Raw genomic sequence first — 18,708 nt, 5'->3', positions numbered from 1 at the left:
AAAAAAGTGTTTTACATGTAAGCATTTTAAGTTGACGATGATAGCTTCTTTTTCTTTTATTTTTTCTTCTTATAGTCTACATTTTGTTGAAAGCAATGCAAGTGTTGGCTTCTGTATTATTATTATTATTATTATTATTATTATTATTAAATAGACTTTAATATCTAAATTAAATATTAATTTTCATGAACAAATAATTTCACCCCACATGCACAAAAACCAGTATTGAACTATTCCTAAAAGTGAAATAATTTTTCATGGTAGTCCTAATGCAACAAAATATTGATTCGCCAAATACCTTTAATTGATGTATAATATCTATAGTCTATTGGTCCATCCATTTTTCTCCCAATCCATTTTTCTCACTCCCCATATCTCCAATCAATTCATTAATTCCTTTGCGTCCAATCTATTTAGTTTTTGAGAAACTATAAATTTTTCTTTAACCAATAGTTACATTCGCAAAAATTATTGTCAAATTTCAATTTATTTGTTTTTATGTAGCTGTTCAGTTGTCCGAAGGCTTAATAGCGTATTATTTGTAAGATGAAAAGTTAGCGCCCTTGACACCGACAACGCTATATTGAACATGTGTCTTGATCATCCTTAAGCCTTTCCACCTGTCAAAATATGGCCATAACCAATAATATCCCCTGAAAAATGTGTGGAGTAATCTACCTTGAAGACCACTAGGATTAACCATTGGATTAACAATCCATTCAGTGACTCATAGCTCGTCGAGACTCCTTCAGTTTTCTTTTTATGCGGTATCCTATTTGTTGAAACAATCGGATGTTAATTGTGCTTCGACATGATCAAAACAATACAATTTTAACTCTCTAGTGCCATTGTTCACCTTTTGATCACATGAACTTTCGTTGAAAATAAAATAAAAAGTAATGAGTAATATGAAAGATGATAGACGAGATTAACATGATTCCACTATATGTGAATAACACTATTACAAATCTAAATAGCTCAAAGATACACCAACGTGAATACACACACACACACACACACACGAGAGATAGTGCTTTCCATTTGTTTAGACAATTTTTGAAAATTTGCAAAACTCTTTTTCCGCCCCGGCTCTGGCTCCTGCCCTTCGTTTAACCAGAGCATGCCATGGTATAATGCATATGGTGGTCTAGGCAGACCATCCTCATTGACTGCAATTTGCAAACAATTTTTTTTTTTTCCTACGGAACATAAAGTTCAAATCATTGAATTTAGACTTGTAAAAATTTAGAGAGTAATCTACAGCAGAGAGGACTAGTTGCTGAGAGATGCAAAGTGGCTTGATTTTAAAATTCTAGCAAAGGAACTCGAATCTATGGCAACCCCTTATCCAACTACAACAAATAGCAGTCCATCTTTCAAGTGTAATTGGTCAAAACATCTTTCCAATGAAATAGCATTTTGAGGTGCTAAGGAAATCAATAATGCCGTCAACGGGCCCTTTGGGTGACCTAAACAAAACAAGTCATCCTGCAAATATATCAGGAACAATGGGATGGTAAGAGCTGGAAGCTCTACTTGAAAATCTTGAGCAATTGTGAAAAGAAAAACCAAAGGGAAGTGAAGAAATCCTACGAACGGATCATTATGAACGCTGAAGAAGGTTTCTCATGCAAGCCAAGAGAGTTCAGCCAAAATGGCAATTTCCAAAAAAGAAGCTTGTGAGTTTTTATAAAACTCATCAAACCAGGGTCTCACTTTTGTCTGTCTTAAGTGAATCCAGAATCTCACAGAAATGCAACACTCGTGGTGCACAATCAAGCCCATGTGCCTCACAATTCGTAGCCTTTGTCAATGATCAAACATTTCAAGCAGATGCAGGGATCATATCGTAGCAAACCTGTAAATTGACAACAGGTGATCTCTTAAGATGGTTCCAGGGCCTGACCCTTTTAAAACTCCCAGTTGATAACTCCTATATGCAACCAAGTCATATGATTGTAAGATCTTTTGATGGGGCAGGGCACGGGGGAAATTGGGGGCATTGAGTTACCTATTTGGACAGGCCCTTGCACCTTTTCTTTGATGACCTTGGAACTCCCACTTAGACAGGCCCTTTGTACCAACTCAGGAGGCACCAAACCGGTGGAAGAAATCATTGCCACCCGTCCATTGATGCAGCCCCGGTAATTCACCAAGAAAACCAAAACTGGGAAACTGAAGTTGGGACTTGGGATATCCAAGGCCCAACTCTGCCTTTAATGCCTCTTCTAGATGAACTCAAATGGTTCTATTTTAGGTTTCAAATATCTTGGAAAAGGTTATCTTCATTTGCTGCCTAAAAAGAAAAAGGAGAAATAAAAAGGGCAACAGTTGATGCTTCAAATAAATGACGGAAAGAAAATTGCAATATAGCAGTAGTCTCGTCTTAAAAAGGGAAAAAGAAGCATGTTAGCTTACGGATACTGGTAACAAGTCTGGAAGTCTACATAAAGAAAATATTCAATAAGGAAAAAAGAAGCATTTTAGCTTACGAATACTGGTAACAAGTCTGGAAGTCTACATAAAGAAAATAGTCAATCATAAGAGCACATAACAAGAGAGGCCCTAGGTATAGAAGCAAACTTCATAATTAAATTTGTTAAAGATAGTTCATACTAGGGCTTAGGTTGATCATTGCTCTGTTGGAATGCTGAACCAAATCTCAAAACGGTTCAATTCCAACCGCCTTCCAAATGCATTAACTTGAAAACAGAATAGTAATTATGTCTCAAATGTCTAAGGTTGAGATCACTGGGTGGAAGAAATCACCATAAATACTGTGTTATACAGCAAAGGGCTTGCCCAAAGCCTCAATGACCCAACAGAAAGCTAAAATCTCTCAGCTGTCATCACTGCAGGTTGAGCTTCAGAATGCTTTCTCGTCAGATAAGGACCCCCACTAATGGCTTCCTGCAACTGTACAAGGGAAAGAAGCACAACATGTAAAATTGATTTTTCCTTGTCTTTAGAATCGTTTTCATACTCAAGTGACTGTGAGCAAGGAATGTGCACACCTATGAAGGTGATGTGTCTAGGCCACAAATGGGTTGCCCATGCATCGGGCACATGAATTACTGACCATGTTTGGAAATTCCAAGCATGCATCAGCTATGATCTATCCTGGTCACTAGCTTCCTACACCAAAGGAGCAGCCCAGTGGTGGAGAAAGCTAGGTTAAGTACCTTATTAAGCATGGGTCATTTTTAAATCCCATTAGGTATAAATGACTCCTTGGGACCTCCTAAAGATTATGTAGCCTCAAATAAATATGCTAACGTGCCAGAGTGGTCAGCTTACAACTGCACCCCTTTGTTTCCAAAAAGAAAAAGATTATGATGACAATAACAACAATGATAATAATCATAGCTCTTTGTAATTTTTAGTTTTTGAAAAGGAGCCATTGATTGAATGAACCATGAGTAAGAGTAAACATCATGGGAAAAAATGTTGTGTGCATGTATACGAATCATGAAACTTAATCACCTTTGCAGCTATTCCAGAAAAGGAAGGATCACTCATAAGTTTAGTTGAAGTAAAAGCCTTGTGGATTGCCTTGCAGCAGTTATATCTAGCTTCCATGCCTAGAGGACAAATTAAATTGTATCAGCGGAGATATAGATGAGGAAGAAGACCTAAAAGCATTGATGAAAGTTGAAACATTATTAAAAGGAAAAGAGTGATAATTTATCACCATAAATCAAACAGGAGAACATAATTAACAATTTTTAAAAAGTTCAAAAAAGTATTAACTGAACTTTAACAAAGAAGGAGAAGTGGGGGAGGGGGAGGGGGAGGGGGGAGGGGGAGGAGGAGGGGGGTTGTGTGTGTTATTCTGTTAAATCATTCTTTCAGGGCATTTGATATCTTTCCACATCATTGTACTATCTGGATGGCTACAGTCCCCTCTAAGACTGAGAATTTTATTGGGTTGGTTGTTCTTAACAGAGTTAACACAAAGAGCCTGTTGCAAGTAGATGCCTCCCGAGGCCGTATCTCTGGATTTATGTCCTTTATGTTTTGACAGTTTAGAGTCTGTCCCTCACCTTCTTTTGCATTGCTTGTTCTCATGGAAGGTGTGGAATAAGTTGTTCGGTTTGCGTGGAGAGGCATGGGCATGTCTAGAATCCATTGAGAAGTAGAATATTTCCTTTTTAGGTTTTGGAAGGAACAGAGATGGCTCAGCCTTAGAGAGATGGGGGTTTTAACAGTTCTATGAATCATTATTTGACTTCACTTTGGTCTTTTGCAGCTTGTTGTTTTAAAAGGCTGTACTTCTCGGATTTAAAGCGAGATTGGCAGGCTATGCAATTTTTTTAAAAAATTTTTTAAAAAACTTTCTGCAGTCTCTTCTTATTAGGACATCTTATTCCCCATTTTGTACATTCTTTGTTTGCTCATGAATTATTTTCCTTTTTTATAAAAAATGTTGAAGTATTCTTTTTAAAAAATATTTTGTTAGGTATTTTCAGATCTATTAATTTACCATCAATATTTTAATTTTTAGAATTTATATTATTGCTTATTTGAATGATAATAGAATTTTATTTATATTTGGTTGGACTTCATTATACTTGGCAATGTTTTGTGCTGCTTTAGCAAGATAAGTTATTTTTGTCCACAAATAATTTACACTATCTGCACTTTTATAGATAGCATATATTTGATTGAATTTTATTATTTTTATAAATATTTTGTTATACTTTCAAAACATAAGGATATTTTTGTCTGCAAAATGTTTACATTCTATGTACTTTTCTATGTAGCATAGATGAATTTCACTATTTTTAGGATTGTTTTGTCTATTACTAAGTGATAAGTATATTTTTGTGAACAATAATTTGCACTATCCATTTTGGCATGTAGTATAAACTTGATTGAATTTTGTTATTTTTAGAACATCTTGTCATACTTTCAAAACATGGATATATTTTTGTTTGAAAAATAATTTACACCATCCATACTTTTGTATATAATAAAGATATGCAAAGATTTATTTTAATACTACACACGACCTCCCACCTAACCAAATAATCCTCTTTCTCCCCTGCCCCAAACCAAAGAAAGCATTTCATGATTCTCTCTATAGATATAGCTGCCTAGTCACCCCACAGGAACTTTAAAAATGGATAAGATAAAGTGGAATGCTAGAAAGACAAGAATTGAATAACAGTAACACAACCACTTGAACAAAAGAGAGTGCCCTTCAACCCATCCAGACAGTTGAGCACCTTCTCCACCATAGGATTCCAAAATGGCATCCTAATTTGCCTTTTCCCCCTCACAAAGCACCTTGGGCCTGAGAAATCGCATCTCCTATTACTGAACTCAGCCCACTCAGAAGCACCAACACAATGATCTTGTACGCACTAACAACCAAATTAGTAGGCCAAAATCAACAAAATAATTTTTTTAGGCACCAAACTAATGAAGGTCGAGTTAATACTCTTCCTCAAACAAAACTCCATCGAAGAAAAAATTCTTAAAGACATTTATTAACACCACTTTAACCACATCCCAAGAATCCTGGGGAAAAAAAATGCCATATTATAGCCTCTAACTCTTTTTTAAACCCACCTCTTAACCTCCCAACTTCTCATCCAGTAACTTCAAATCTCCCCAAAGGTTGGTTCCACACTGCCCTGCCCTGCCCTCCCCTCCCCCCCGCCGCGGGGCCCAAAAAAAAAAAAAAAAAATTTTGGATTCTGTTCTCTCCATAAACTCCAATATTCTACTTCGACTACTTCCTTCGACATTTTCAGCTTTCTCATAAACCTAAAGCCCTCCTAGCCCCTCTCAACCTCCTCATTCCAGATATCCCTAACCATATGGTGAAAATACTTTTAAAAAAACTACATATTCTCAAACCTAAAAGGAGTAGGACCCCACTCAATCTTTCTATACTATTTTAAAAAGTGGGCAAATGACCAGAGAGGCTGTACAAAATCATTTAAGAAGGATTTGAAAATCATCTTCCCACTCTCCATAAAATAAGAACCTATCTGATCAAGTAGCGAGCAGTCTCTTCCCACTCCCTAACAAGGAAAATAAAAAAAACACAGCCTGATAAAATTATCAAATTAATCATGCTAGAAGAAAACCTCTCTACTTTACCACATTACAATCCATCTCCTCCCTCTCCCCTCCCCCTCCCGGCCAAAAGAAACATCTAGGTGAACAAAACCAAACATTGAATAAAGCTCTTCCTGCAAAAATGACCTAAACACAGGCCCAGCTGGACCATATATATGCGTAGCCCATCACTACCCACTGCCTCTAACATCAAACAACAAAGATAAGGAAAATAATCCCACTAGATATACATGGAGCCAGTGTCCCAAATAATCTTATACAAGAGGCATTTATTTTGAAGTGGCCAAAATAGTACAGACAACTGTCCCATTTTTTTTTTATAGCAAAAGATGATTTCAATAGGAACAGAATTTACACAAGGGAGAATGAGACATCTCCTGAAAAAGGCCTAGAACAATCCAGAAAAAAAACTAATAAATACCAAAAAAGAAAAGATTAACATGCCAACAGGTTCTTCCAATCTCTTTGTAACTCATGGAAACTAATTCCTATGAAAAATCCCAACCAGCACACAACAGTGAGGTGAAATACTGAATTTGGCCCTAAACCAACACCCAATTTTATTTCTTGCCAGTGAATATCCCTGCATTACACTCAAACCATAACCCCCATAAAACTGCAAGTAATCCACACTTCCATAGGACTGCCTTATCCTTCCTCCTACCAAAGCCTACGAAAGAAGTAGCTAACATTCACCAACTGAAGAAAGGGCACACCCAGCTCTCTCCTGAAATACCAAAAAGTTTATTCCAAGTCCTCCAAGAAAATTCATAGTGCAAAAGAAGATGAGGAGCTGTCTCACAATGTTTGTAATGGAGTAAACACACATCAGGAGAGAGAACCTTCAAAGGTCTCCTAATGTGCAGCAAGTTATTAGTATTTAATTTTGTTGAGCACAACCAGCCAAGTAAAAGGACATCCCGGGGCCATAAGGTTCCTTGCTTTTCAAGGCTAAGAGGAGGATCGTCACAGTGTACGCAGCCTTACCCCTACTTTTATGCAGAGAAGTTCTTTCCTTGGACTTGAACGCATGACCAACCGGTTACAAAGGAGCAACCTTACTATTGATCCAAGGCCTGCCCTAACAACCAACCAAGTGAAAGCCTTAATCTTTGGAGGAGCCTTGGCTTTCCAGATGAAACAATAGAGTGGGGAAAAATAATTGGATGAGTTAAGAATTTGAAAAATATTTACAAGTAAACACTCCTAAATGAACCAAAGCCCATGACTGAACATCCCTCCCTAAAGAAAGATTACTCCCATTCAATAGAGATGCCAAAGAAGACAACTCCACCAACTCCCTATCATCAGGAGGTCTCCTAAAATGGAGATTCCAGGAAACCAATGGGCTACTCAAATCCCATACAAAGAAAGATATGACTCTATTTTCCTTGGAGCTCAATTGAAATAAGCGAAGGAATGAAGTGGATAAGGATGCATTACCCAGCCAAGGGCCTTTCCAAAAACGGATCCAAGAGCCCATCCCCACCTCAAGTTTAGTGTGAGGGATGAAAGAAGGATAAATTTGAGATATGGACCTACAAAAACTCAACAAAATACATCTTAAACTAACATTGGTATCCCCATTTTCATCCAACCCGAAACTTGCTTCTCTTATTACTCTATGCCAAAGGGACGATTCCTTTAGAGGCAAGCACCATAGCCATTTAACTAAAAGAGCCGTGTTTTTAGACACCAACTTCCCTACACAAACTCAACAAAATACATCTTAAACTAACATTGGTATCTCGCCCATTCTCATTCAACCCAAACTTGCTTCTCTTATTACTATATGCCAAAGGGACGATTCTTCTATAGGGAAGCACCATAGCCATTTAACTAAAAGAGCCGTGGTTTTAGACACCAACTTCCCTAGATCCAACCCTCCCTCCTTTGTTGACCTACAAACCTCGCCCTAGCTAACTAAGTGGTCCTTGTGATCTCTTCTCCCCTCCCCCCCCAAAACCAGACCGCAAAAAAGCCTCTCATAGTTTTCTCAAGCTTGCAAGCACTTCCCATTGGAATATAAAAAAAAAACAGGATATAATGCCATGCTAGAAGACAAGCCTGAATCAGGGTTATTCTTTCTACCCCCTAAAGAGAAAAGAGTCCCCTTCCAGCCATCTAACCTCTTTGTCACCCTTTCGACTATTGGTTTCCAGAAATTCATTGCTCTAGGATTACTCCCCCAAAGCAACCCCTAAGTAAGTCATGGGCCAATCTAGAATGCCACACCTCACTTTAGTGGCCCTTGCCCTTACTTGCTCCACGAGCACATTCAAAGATGCTAAAACACTCTTCCCCATATCAATTTTAAGGCCAAACACCCTCTCAAAAATTTGAAGAATACCCAAAATTCTCCCAAAGGAAAGGCTATGATCGTCAAGGAAGAAAATAGTATCGTTAACAAGATGAAGATAAAGTAAACCACCACTCCCTCTCTCCATACTTCTAGACTTTTAATCAACCCCCTCTCCACAACCCTATCCACCATCTTGCTCAACACATGACCTGCCAAGACAAATAAAAAGGGGAATAAAGGGTCACCTTGTCTAATGGCCCTAGAAGCACTAAACCAAGATTTTGTCTCACCATGAACAAGCCACATATTAGAAAAACCAGCCCCAATCCACGACACCAATTCTCATGAAAACCCTTTCTCTTAAGGACTTTATCCAAGAAGCTCCAACTTGCTCTATCATAGGCTTTCTTGAAATCTAATTTGAAGAAAAAACCCCTCTTCTTATTCCTGTGGACATCCTCCACCACTTCATTGGCCACTAGAATAGCATCTACCATTTACCTCTCCCTCACAAACGCACTTTGGGCAGTAGAAATGATATCAACAAGCACCTCACTCATCCTATTAGCTAAGACTTAAGTGATAATTTTATACATATTTAGAAACAAGGCTAATAGGTCTAAAATCTTCAACCTTAATAGACATGGACTATATAGGCACCAAGACAATAAAAGAGGAGTTAATTCTTTTGCCCAAAATCCCATTGCCAAAGAATTCAGTAAAATATTTAAGCAACTCGCCTTTTACAATTTCCAAACAATCTTGAGAAAAAGCTATGTTAAATCCATCCGTGCCTGGGGCCTTATCCCTTCCCACACCAAAACCTAGTCCCCAAAAATAAAAACCCCATAGGAATGTAAAGTACCTATCGGTGAGCATGGGAATGGGATTCCATGTTCTGTGAGAAACCTTCATTTGCAAGGAATGTGATATCACCGCCAATTCACTTTTCAGCCCCAAAACAAATGTGAAAATGAGATGCCATGAACCAACTGATACTGTGAACCAAATGGCACCTTAGCATAACAGGATGTTACAAATTGTGACAAAACATAATGGTTGTCATTGCCTGTTATGTAGATGAAATGATTGTTATGACCAATTTTTTTCAAATTGATTTTAGCGGCCAATATTAGTATTGAATGAGCCAAACCTTTATATTACAACCATTATTTAAAACCTTGATGGAAAGCATGGCATGACATAACATTCATTCCATGTCTAGGAAGGGCCTTCCATTGTGTCCAAACAGCACTCATTTGATATGCCTAGGGCCAATCACTTATATATTTTCCATAGCTAAGAAGCAACGCAGTAGTATATCAGCATATGAGAATGCAAAAGCATGCAAATACAAAAGTTCTAATGTGTGCATAATGTAGATTACGGTACTAGATGAAAAATATTATGACAAAAGCAAGAATCCATACCAATCTTTGTGGTTTCGGTATGTGCACCAGTAACCATACTTATTATCTCTTGTTTTGAGCAAACTTCCATCAAGCACCATGGCCGAGCTACCAATCCAGATATCACTCCATAACCCTGAAATAAATTCACAAAAATTTGCCATGCTAAGAGTGAAGAGTGACCAACAATTGTAGACGCCAGACTACAGACACAATAACTTCGTTAAATGAACTTGTGGAGGTCAAATACTAAAGTTACTTTTGATTGGTAAGTCGAAGACTTTCTTGTTTAACTTACTAATGAAGGTAACATTATCCATCTTGACATGTAAGACAGAAAATATGGATTCTTTTCTATTCTTCACCTCCCCCACCCAAAAAACATAACACACAAAAGATTTTACTAGGAGAGCATTGTTGATTTTTAAGCAATAGCTCGCTTGCCTCCGAATTCTATTTCCATTATCTTACCAATAAGATCTACCTTTCATTTGCCTCAATTCAAAGTTAAGGATTTTGCTTGCTTTGTGACTTGCAAGTTGCAAGAAAGTGAATACCAATGAAAAGATTCAAGCACAAATACAAAGGTTCCCTCCCTTGACAGGGGTAGGATGTTGCAATGGTCAAATAATTGATTAGTCATTCATCCAATGCTCAAGGTCATACTCATTATAGAAAAATTGTAACTTGGTGGAGGTCAACTGGATTGTTGCGTGGAATTTCATTACATGATCCTAAGTTATTTTGGAGCTATGGCATGGGTTCGAAGATAAGGACTTGATTTCATACCCTATCTTAATAAGAAGTGATGCAAATGGAGAGGAAAAATAAATTCTTTATGATGAAAATTTCAAGGTAAATTTCATCTTTGGGCCTCATTCGGATTCTAGTCATTAAAAGGCAAGGTTATGCGAATTGAAGGATGGTCCCTACCAAGCTAACTAGCGTATGGTCCCTTTAGAAATTTCAAGAGTAATAAAGCATTTTTAGTTTCCTAGTTTACATGGAGAAGTTGCCATTGATAAAGTTACGACTCTGTTTGAGGCATAACAGAGGGGCCTATGCAATGGATTCAAGCAATTTTTTTGTTAGAGGTTATTTATGCCTTTTAGAATTATTATTATTGTGTTAGTATGTTCATTAGTGAGAGTTAGCAAGGGTATTATTGTCATTATAATGTATTTAATTTGTATTATAAATAGAGGGAGAGATCTATCATCAAGTTAAATCATTCGTTTTAGTCAAATTTAAATGTGGTATCAGAGCGTGATCCAACCTAAACCCTATTCCCCTCAGCTATCACTGGAAAACATCATTCCCGTGGTTGTCCTTCCCAGTTCCACCTCCATCCCATAATAATTCACAAAACCAACCACACACCTATAAACAAAACCCCCGAAAATCTAACCCCATTGCTAGAGGAGCCCCCACAAGCCCCCATGGGCCTACACACTAGCCAAATGCCGCCAGGGCCGACCCCATGCGCCGCAGTGTGAGTGAAGTTCCAACCAAAATTTTATTTTCTTTTCCTTTGCCATGTTCTGATTCCTTCTCTAGACTATATTATCAAGCTATTAGGCATGTTTTTTGCTAAAAAATCCAACCTTTTTCGACCATGCACTTGCGGTATTCCGATTATCTTTGTTTAGGTTTTGTGAAGGCTTTTTTGTGAGTTTTTTGGGGCTGTGGGTATGTTCAGTTGTGAGGCTGTGGCACTACTATATCTGTCAGTAAGTTGTTCACCTCGTTCGTGGTTGTGTCGGTGCTTCACATAGTTTGTGATGGACACGATTAGTTTTGATTGTTCTTCTTGTTTTGGTGTGGTTGCTGATTTGTGAGTGTTGGGATGGAATCTATGAATCCAAAAAATTTGTTTCCTACATCGCCGCCACAAATAACGAATCAAAAGTTGGATGGAAAGTTTAGATTTATTTAGCAGGATTAGGGAAATATTACCACTTGCCCCAATCTAATCCTTCTGATGAGAAGAGAAAATACGTGTAGGTTCAAGAAGATGCCTTGATGGTTTCCCTCTTATGGAATTCGATGGAGCCACAGATTGCACAAATGTGTATGCATCTAAATACGGGCAAGGAGATTTTGGATTATGTCACACTTCTATTCTCTAGCAACATTACACGTGTGTATGATTTATCCTAGGAGTGCTTTTAGTTACAACAAGGCGATAGGAGTATTGCAGATTATTTTGGAGAGATGAAGCGTATTCATGAGGAGCTTGTCGTGCAACCTATAACTACCAACGTTTGTGAGATGCAGAAGTAGAGGGAGCATATGAAAATTCTTCGTGTTCTAGCAGGCTTGAGACCAAAATTTGAGGCAATCAAATCCTAGATACTAGCAATGCCAAGCTGCCATCATTTGTTGATGTTTATTCTTGTGTCCTTCGTGCTTTCTTTAGCATGCTTTTTCCTGCTCTTGCATTTGCTCTGAGAGGATAGCCTTTTCTACACAAGATGATTCTAGTTCTCTAACAAACAACCGCAAAAGTTATTGAGGTGGTTCGAGTGGTCGTAGTGGTACAGACAGACGAGGTACAGGTACTCCTCAGAAGTGCACTCATTGTGGACAGAGTAATCATACTATTGAGCTGTGCTGGGATCTTCACAGCAAACTTTCACGTGTTGCCAATGCAGCCATCGCAAACTTCACACCTTTGGGGGCAGCCAATGTAGCCACCACTGACTCCTCACCTTTGGGGCCAAGTGGGGGGGGGGGGGGGGAGAACGTACTGTATCCATGTCAAAGGAAGAGTATTCCAAGTTCTGGTAGTGTCAAGCATCACGACAAGCTTCTTTTCCCATTGCATATTTTGTCTAAATAGGAAATCACACGGTATGCTAGTCATCCAGTACTTCTTATCCTAGTCCTTGGGTTATGGTCCTTGCTCCCACTGATCACATCACAAATATACCTAGCTTCTTATCCACTCTTCAATATCCTGCAAATTTACCTTGTGTTACGTTTGCTAATAGATCCACCACTGCAGTCAAGGGAATTGGGACTGTGAATCCCACTTCTTCTATTTCTCTTCTTTCGATTCCCAAATTTCCTTTCAATCTTATGTTCAATAGAAAAATTACTAAATCCATGAATTGTTCAGTGACATTCTTCCTTGATTCTATGGTTATTTTGGATTTGAAAACGAGGAAGACAATTGGCGGAGGATGTGAAGCTGGTGGACTCTATCACTTTGAGTCGCTATCTCTTCTACCACCTGCACTACTGCTGCCACACCTTTCCAAATTCATTGTTGCCTTGGTCATCCTTCATTGTAAAAGTTAAAATGTCTTGTTCCTAGTGTGAGTTCTAATAAACGGCCCGCAAGCCCTTTTATGTTAGTTCATTCTAATGTCTGAGGTCCTAGTAGGATTGTATCCAAGTTGGGTTTCCAGTACTTTGTAACCTTTGTGGATGATTATTCAAGAATGACTTGGTTATATTTAATAAAAGATTGTTCTAATTTACTTCATGTATTTTGTGTCTTTTGTTTTGAAGTAAAGACTCAATTTGGTTTGCTAGTTTGAATACTTCGAAGTGATAAAGCTAAAGGGTTTTTAGTGCACAATTCACTACTTATATGACTTAGTTTGGTTATATTCATCAATCATCATGTGCCCACAATTCTCAACAAAATGGGTTTGCAGAGAGGAAAAATAGACATCTTCTTGAAATCACTCGCACCTTTATCAAATGCATGTACCTAAAGTGTTTTGGAGTGATGTTGTACTTATTGCTTGTTATCTGATCAACAGAATGCCATCCTCTGTTCTTAGTGGTAAAATTCCCTACTCCATTCTCCTTCCTAATTCACCTTTATTTCCTCTTCCTCGTACATTTGAGTGTGCGTCCTTTGTTCATCAACTAGCTCTTGTGGTGGATAAGTTGGATCCTCGTGCTATAAAATGTGTCTTTCTGGGCTACTCATATACTCAAAAGGGATATCGTTGTTATAGTCTTGCGCTGCATTAGTTCTTTATTTTTGCTAATGTTACCTTCTTTCAATCTCACCTTACTACACCTAGCCACCGAGTGCTTTTGAACTCAATGAGTCTCATCCTTTGCCTAATCTTCCAAATTCTATGTTCCGTCCTTTCCCAACCAACCATTTGAGTCTCCATGTAGTTCAAGTCCTTCTCATCATCTTCATCATCCTAATTTGCAGGTGTATTTACGATAGAAGCTCCAACAAAGAGAGTCCCCTCTAGCTTCTACTACTATGTCTTTGGTTTCCTCGTTTGATGATCATACTTCTCATGAGGTTGATCATCCCATTGCTATTCGGAAAGATAAATGCACATGTACTCAACACCCCATCTCCAACAATGTTTGTTATGACTCCTTATAACCCTTCTATTATTGTTTTGTTAGTGCTCTATTATCTACTACACTTCCTAAATCTATTTCGAAAGCCTTAGCCCATTATGGGTGGAGGGATGCTATGGTTGAAGATATGAATGCTTTACACGACAATGGTACTTGAGACTTGGTACCTCTTCCTCCTAACAATTCTGTGGTTGGTTGTCGCTGGGTTTACATAGTGAAAGTCAACCTGATGGTTTTGTAACTCGTCTAAAGGCCTATCTAGTTGCTAAGGGATACACTTAGGTGTATGGTCTGGATTATTCTGATACTTTTTCTCCGGTTGCCAAACTTACGTTAGAACGTCTGTTCATCGCCTTGGCTACTACTTGTCACTAGTATCTGCATCAGTTAGATGTGAAAAATGCCTTCTTGCATGGTGACTTTGAGAATGAAGTTTATATAGTGCAACCATCTGGGTTTGTTGCTCAAGGAGAGTTAGGCTTAGTGTGTAGGCTCAAGAAGGCTTTATATGATTTAAAATAGTTTCCCTGAGTATGGCTTGGTCGTTTTAGTGTTGTAGCACTTGGGTTTGGTCTTCGAAGGTGTGTAGTGGATCATTCTTGTCATTTATGTGGGTGATATTGTTATTGCAGGTGATGATGATAAAGGTATTCAGAGTCTCAAACTTGTTCTATAGACAATGTTGTAGACAAAAAATTTGGGACTATTGAAATACTTCTTGGGTATAGAAGTATCTAGATCTCATATTGAAACTGTTTTGTCACAGAGGAAGTATGTTCTTGATCTATTGGATGAAACTATCTTGCTATGATCTAAACCAGTCGATACACCCATGGATCTTAACATCAAGTTAGTATAAGATATGGGTGATTTGCTACCTAATCCTGAACAATGCCAAAGACTTGCTGGAAAGTTGAATTATCTCAGTTACTCACCCGATATATCTTTTGCAACAAGTGTTGTGAGTCAATTTCTAGATTCTTTGAGGACAAGTCATTCAAACACAGTAATTCACATCTTAAGATATCTCAATGGTGCACCCATGATGGTTTTTATATTATGATTAGGGTCACATTTATATCCATGGATACATAGATGCAAATTGGTCTGGATCGCCTTCCGACTAGAGATCCACAATCGGGGAATTGTATCTTGGTTAGTGGTAATTTGGTTTCTTGGAAAAGTAAGAAACAAACTGTGATGGCAAGGTCAAGGGTTGAATCAAAATATAGAGCCATGACTCACACTGCTTGTGAACTTGTCTGGTTGAAGAACATGTAGGAAGAATTGGGTATTTCTCATTCTCAACACATGAAATTGATGTGTGACAATCAACTGCTCTTCATATTGCCTCCATCCTGATGAAGCATAGTCATGATATTAAAATTCCACGAAATTGTCAAAATTTCCATCGAAATTTCCAATTTCCGTCACCCTTGAAATCGAATTGGCAGTCGATTTCCATCTTGCATAATTTCCGTCCAAATCTCAACGAATCATCCGAAATTTATCAAAATCTCAAAATTTTAGCAAAACTTGTCGAAATTTTAACTATAGGATGAAATTTCGTCAGAATTCAAATGAGAAATTTAGGAGTGAAGTGAAATCTCTATCTTAATTTATTTTATTGAAACAAAAGATTATTACAAGTGCTCTTGAAATTATATGAAAAAACAAATTTACAGTAACATTTTATTTAACCACTCATGTCTAAATTATCACTATTTGTATATAAATAATATTTAAATGATTTATGAATTTCATTTGTATTAACTGAATATGTTTAATGTACATTATCTTACAAATATGTTTGATACACATACTATTTTACAACTTTTCCACCTCATACAAAACATATATGAACTTAATTTGTAATATATTAGTCCTAAAACTTATCTTATTATGTTTGTTAACCATTTCTAAAGTACACAAAGAATTCCATGCTTTATTACTAATTTCCGTTATTTATTAAAATCGAAATCGAAATTGACATCAAAATCGAAATTTCCATACTTTTGGAGCTATGAAATTTGAGTCGAAATCAAAATTTAAGACCTCGAGCATAGTGAAGTTGATTGCCACTTTATTTAGGAGAAACTTGTACAGAAGCTCATTACTACCACTTAAGTGAAGTTGGATATGCAGCTTGCTGATTTGTTTACCAAAGCGATTTTTTTGGGGGGGGGGGGGTGCTCGTGTTAAATTCATTTGTAACAAGCTAGGAGCATATGGCATTTATGCTCTAGCTTGAGGGGGAGTGCTATAGGTTATTTATGTCTTTTAGTATTATTTTAAGTGTGTTAGTATGTTAACTAGTGAGAGATAGTAAGGGTATTATTGTCATTAGAATGTATTTAATTTGTATTATAAATAGAGGGAGAGACTATCTTCAAGTTAGGTCATTCATTTTAATCAAATCTTAGACTTTTCTTCAACTTTGTTTTATTCTCCTTGAGGCTTGAGGAGAACCTAGGCTAGCCCAGTAGGCTGTTTGCTTTTCCTCTTCACATTCTTCTCTCTTTAGACATTATGGGGATTCCACATCTTCATCTTTGTGCAACTTCTTTTTCATATCTATATGATTTATGAAATAGTGGCTCCAATTGGGTGGCTTGAACTGATTAGCTAGATGGAAAAATATTCCTGTACTTTAATTTTCTAATGGCTTGAAAAGGTAAAAAAAATTTCTATGAAACTTTTTTGAGTTAAAAGCAAATGAAATTCTCACCGCTAGACGAATTTCTGTGTCCTGCTGAAGAACTGATAGAAAAAGACCCTGCAAAATGCAACTCAAACTTCGTAAAAGATTTGAATGATTTGAAGGGAGAGGGCAACACAAGACTGTCAGAGAGAGAGAGAGAGATCAATAAACTCTGCAATTAAAAATGTATATCAAAAACTACTAACGGATGGTGTCAGCTTTGAACTCTTGGATGCTGTTTCATAGATAGAACACCGAAGGATTTCTTCTGCATTACTATCGAGTACAATGTTGTTCTCGTATCGAGTTTCTCCTGAGATGTTTGCTAGGGCATGCAGTGCAGCCTGGTTTGTCATAAAAGAACTAAATCAGAGCTACACCAAAACATTATTATGAACAATTTAAATAGAAGAAAATAACTTCTGTCACCATTTCTCCTCCATATAAGTGCACATAAGTGATAGTTTTATGCTTATATATTGTATTATGTTTAAGGCTTTGTATGAACCCCACAACACCCCCGAGCCCAACTCAAGAATTTTTTTATTTTATTTTATTAATTGGATAGTTTTAACATACGAACTTAACAGTTACATCCTTATATGTTTAATTCACAAGTATAAGTTCAAATTTCAGGTTTCAATTGCAAATTAAGAAAAAAGAAATTGAATAAAAAGCAGATCAATGATTGCCGAATGAGCAGAAACCAAAAATTAATAAAAAAAGTAAGCAATATTAGGTCATAGAAAATCACAAAGGTGAATTTCTATGCCTGAACTCATTAAATAAATGATTGTAACTACTAAAGAATACTTTTGTGGCCATCTATTCTTCTCCGGAGACATGCATCAGTGGGGGAGACATTCTCTTTTGACCAGTCATGCACTCTCCTTTAACATTTTTATCTGCAAATGGTAAACTAGAAACTGAGGTCTTACTCTCATGGTTCTTGGCACAATATTAAGATGCAAATAGGTGTAGGGATTGAAGGAAAATTCACAACTAGAGGCTGAGATTTCAGATAGTATTTTAACTACCATCTTTGACTCAAATAACTGCTGAATCCTCAAAATAGTAAAGAGATTACTGCTGTGAATTCAGTCCAGAAAATACGCAATAGGCACAACGTTAACTTTATCCTCATATCAGTACCCAATACACAAAATATTCAAGAAATATTAATCCTAATTCCTAGGGCTAAGTCAACCTCTATTTCAAGTTGCAGAAGCAAACACCTCAAATCCACACTAGATCTGAACAACTACCGGTCTTGGCTCTGTTTCAGAATAGCAATAGCAGCTTTCTGCTAGCCTCTCACGCTTTTAGAAGCAATGGAGGGGCTAGTAGGCACTACAGGGTTGAATCCTCAAAAAACAAGCCTCCAAATCTTCACAACCCAGCTGGTCTGGAGCTGAGGTTAGGAGAGAAATCTTCACAGAGACGAAAGTAAAAAACCTCCTAGAAAAGGGGCTGAAGGCTCTTGCTTATACCAACTCCAAGGTTTTCAAGAGAATCCAACTCCAATTTTGCATATAATCCCGTCTAAAAATCACTTATCTTTCAAAGCTCATCCAAAAATAACTTCCATCATAAAAATACCCACAAAATGACCTCAAAATATAATTTAACAAAAATAAATCCCTAAATTTCGAAATTACATAAATATCCCTAGCACCCACAAATAAGAAGACTTGATATAAATAGAAAATTACATAAACATTGCAGATTTGCATCATTCCCTTGTCATCTTGGCTGTCATAATATGATATGGTTAATCTTTATGAATTCCTTACTAACTCATGAATTCTCATAATTAGGTCTGCCATGTATGACAGCCTCAATCTTTTCCAGCTTGCTAGGAG

At 37.3% G+C, this 18,708-nt stretch overlaps 1 protein-coding gene across 1 annotated transcript in view; it reads right to left on the bottom strand.

The window, feature by feature from the left end:
• Positions 1-2,570: 2,570 nt before the first annotated feature.
• Positions 2,571-18,708, bottom strand: part of LOC131157945 (uncharacterized) — a 145,254-nt gene continuing 129,116 nt past the window's right edge. Inside the window, exons 13-17 of the mRNA XM_058112416.1 lie at positions 17,053-17,190; positions 16,874-16,921; positions 9,823-9,937; positions 3,484-3,581; positions 2,571-2,916 (exon numbers count right to left, since the gene is read on the bottom strand). Of these exons, the coding sequence (XP_057968399.1) occupies positions 2,830-2,916; positions 3,484-3,581; positions 9,823-9,937; positions 16,874-16,921; positions 17,053-17,190 (486 nt within the window). The 3' untranslated portion in view covers positions 2,571-2,829. The remainder of the gene's footprint in view (positions 2,917-3,483; positions 3,582-9,822; positions 9,938-16,873; positions 16,922-17,052; positions 17,191-18,708) is intronic.

Source organism: Malania oleifera, chromosome 1 (assembly GCF_029873635.1).
Source record: "Malania oleifera isolate guangnan ecotype guangnan chromosome 1, ASM2987363v1, whole genome shotgun sequence".
Taxonomy (NCBI): domain Eukaryota; kingdom Viridiplantae; phylum Streptophyta; class Magnoliopsida; order Santalales; family Ximeniaceae; genus Malania; species Malania oleifera.
Note: the sequence above shows the minus strand (reverse complement) of the source record. Positions and strands in the feature narration are given on the sequence as shown.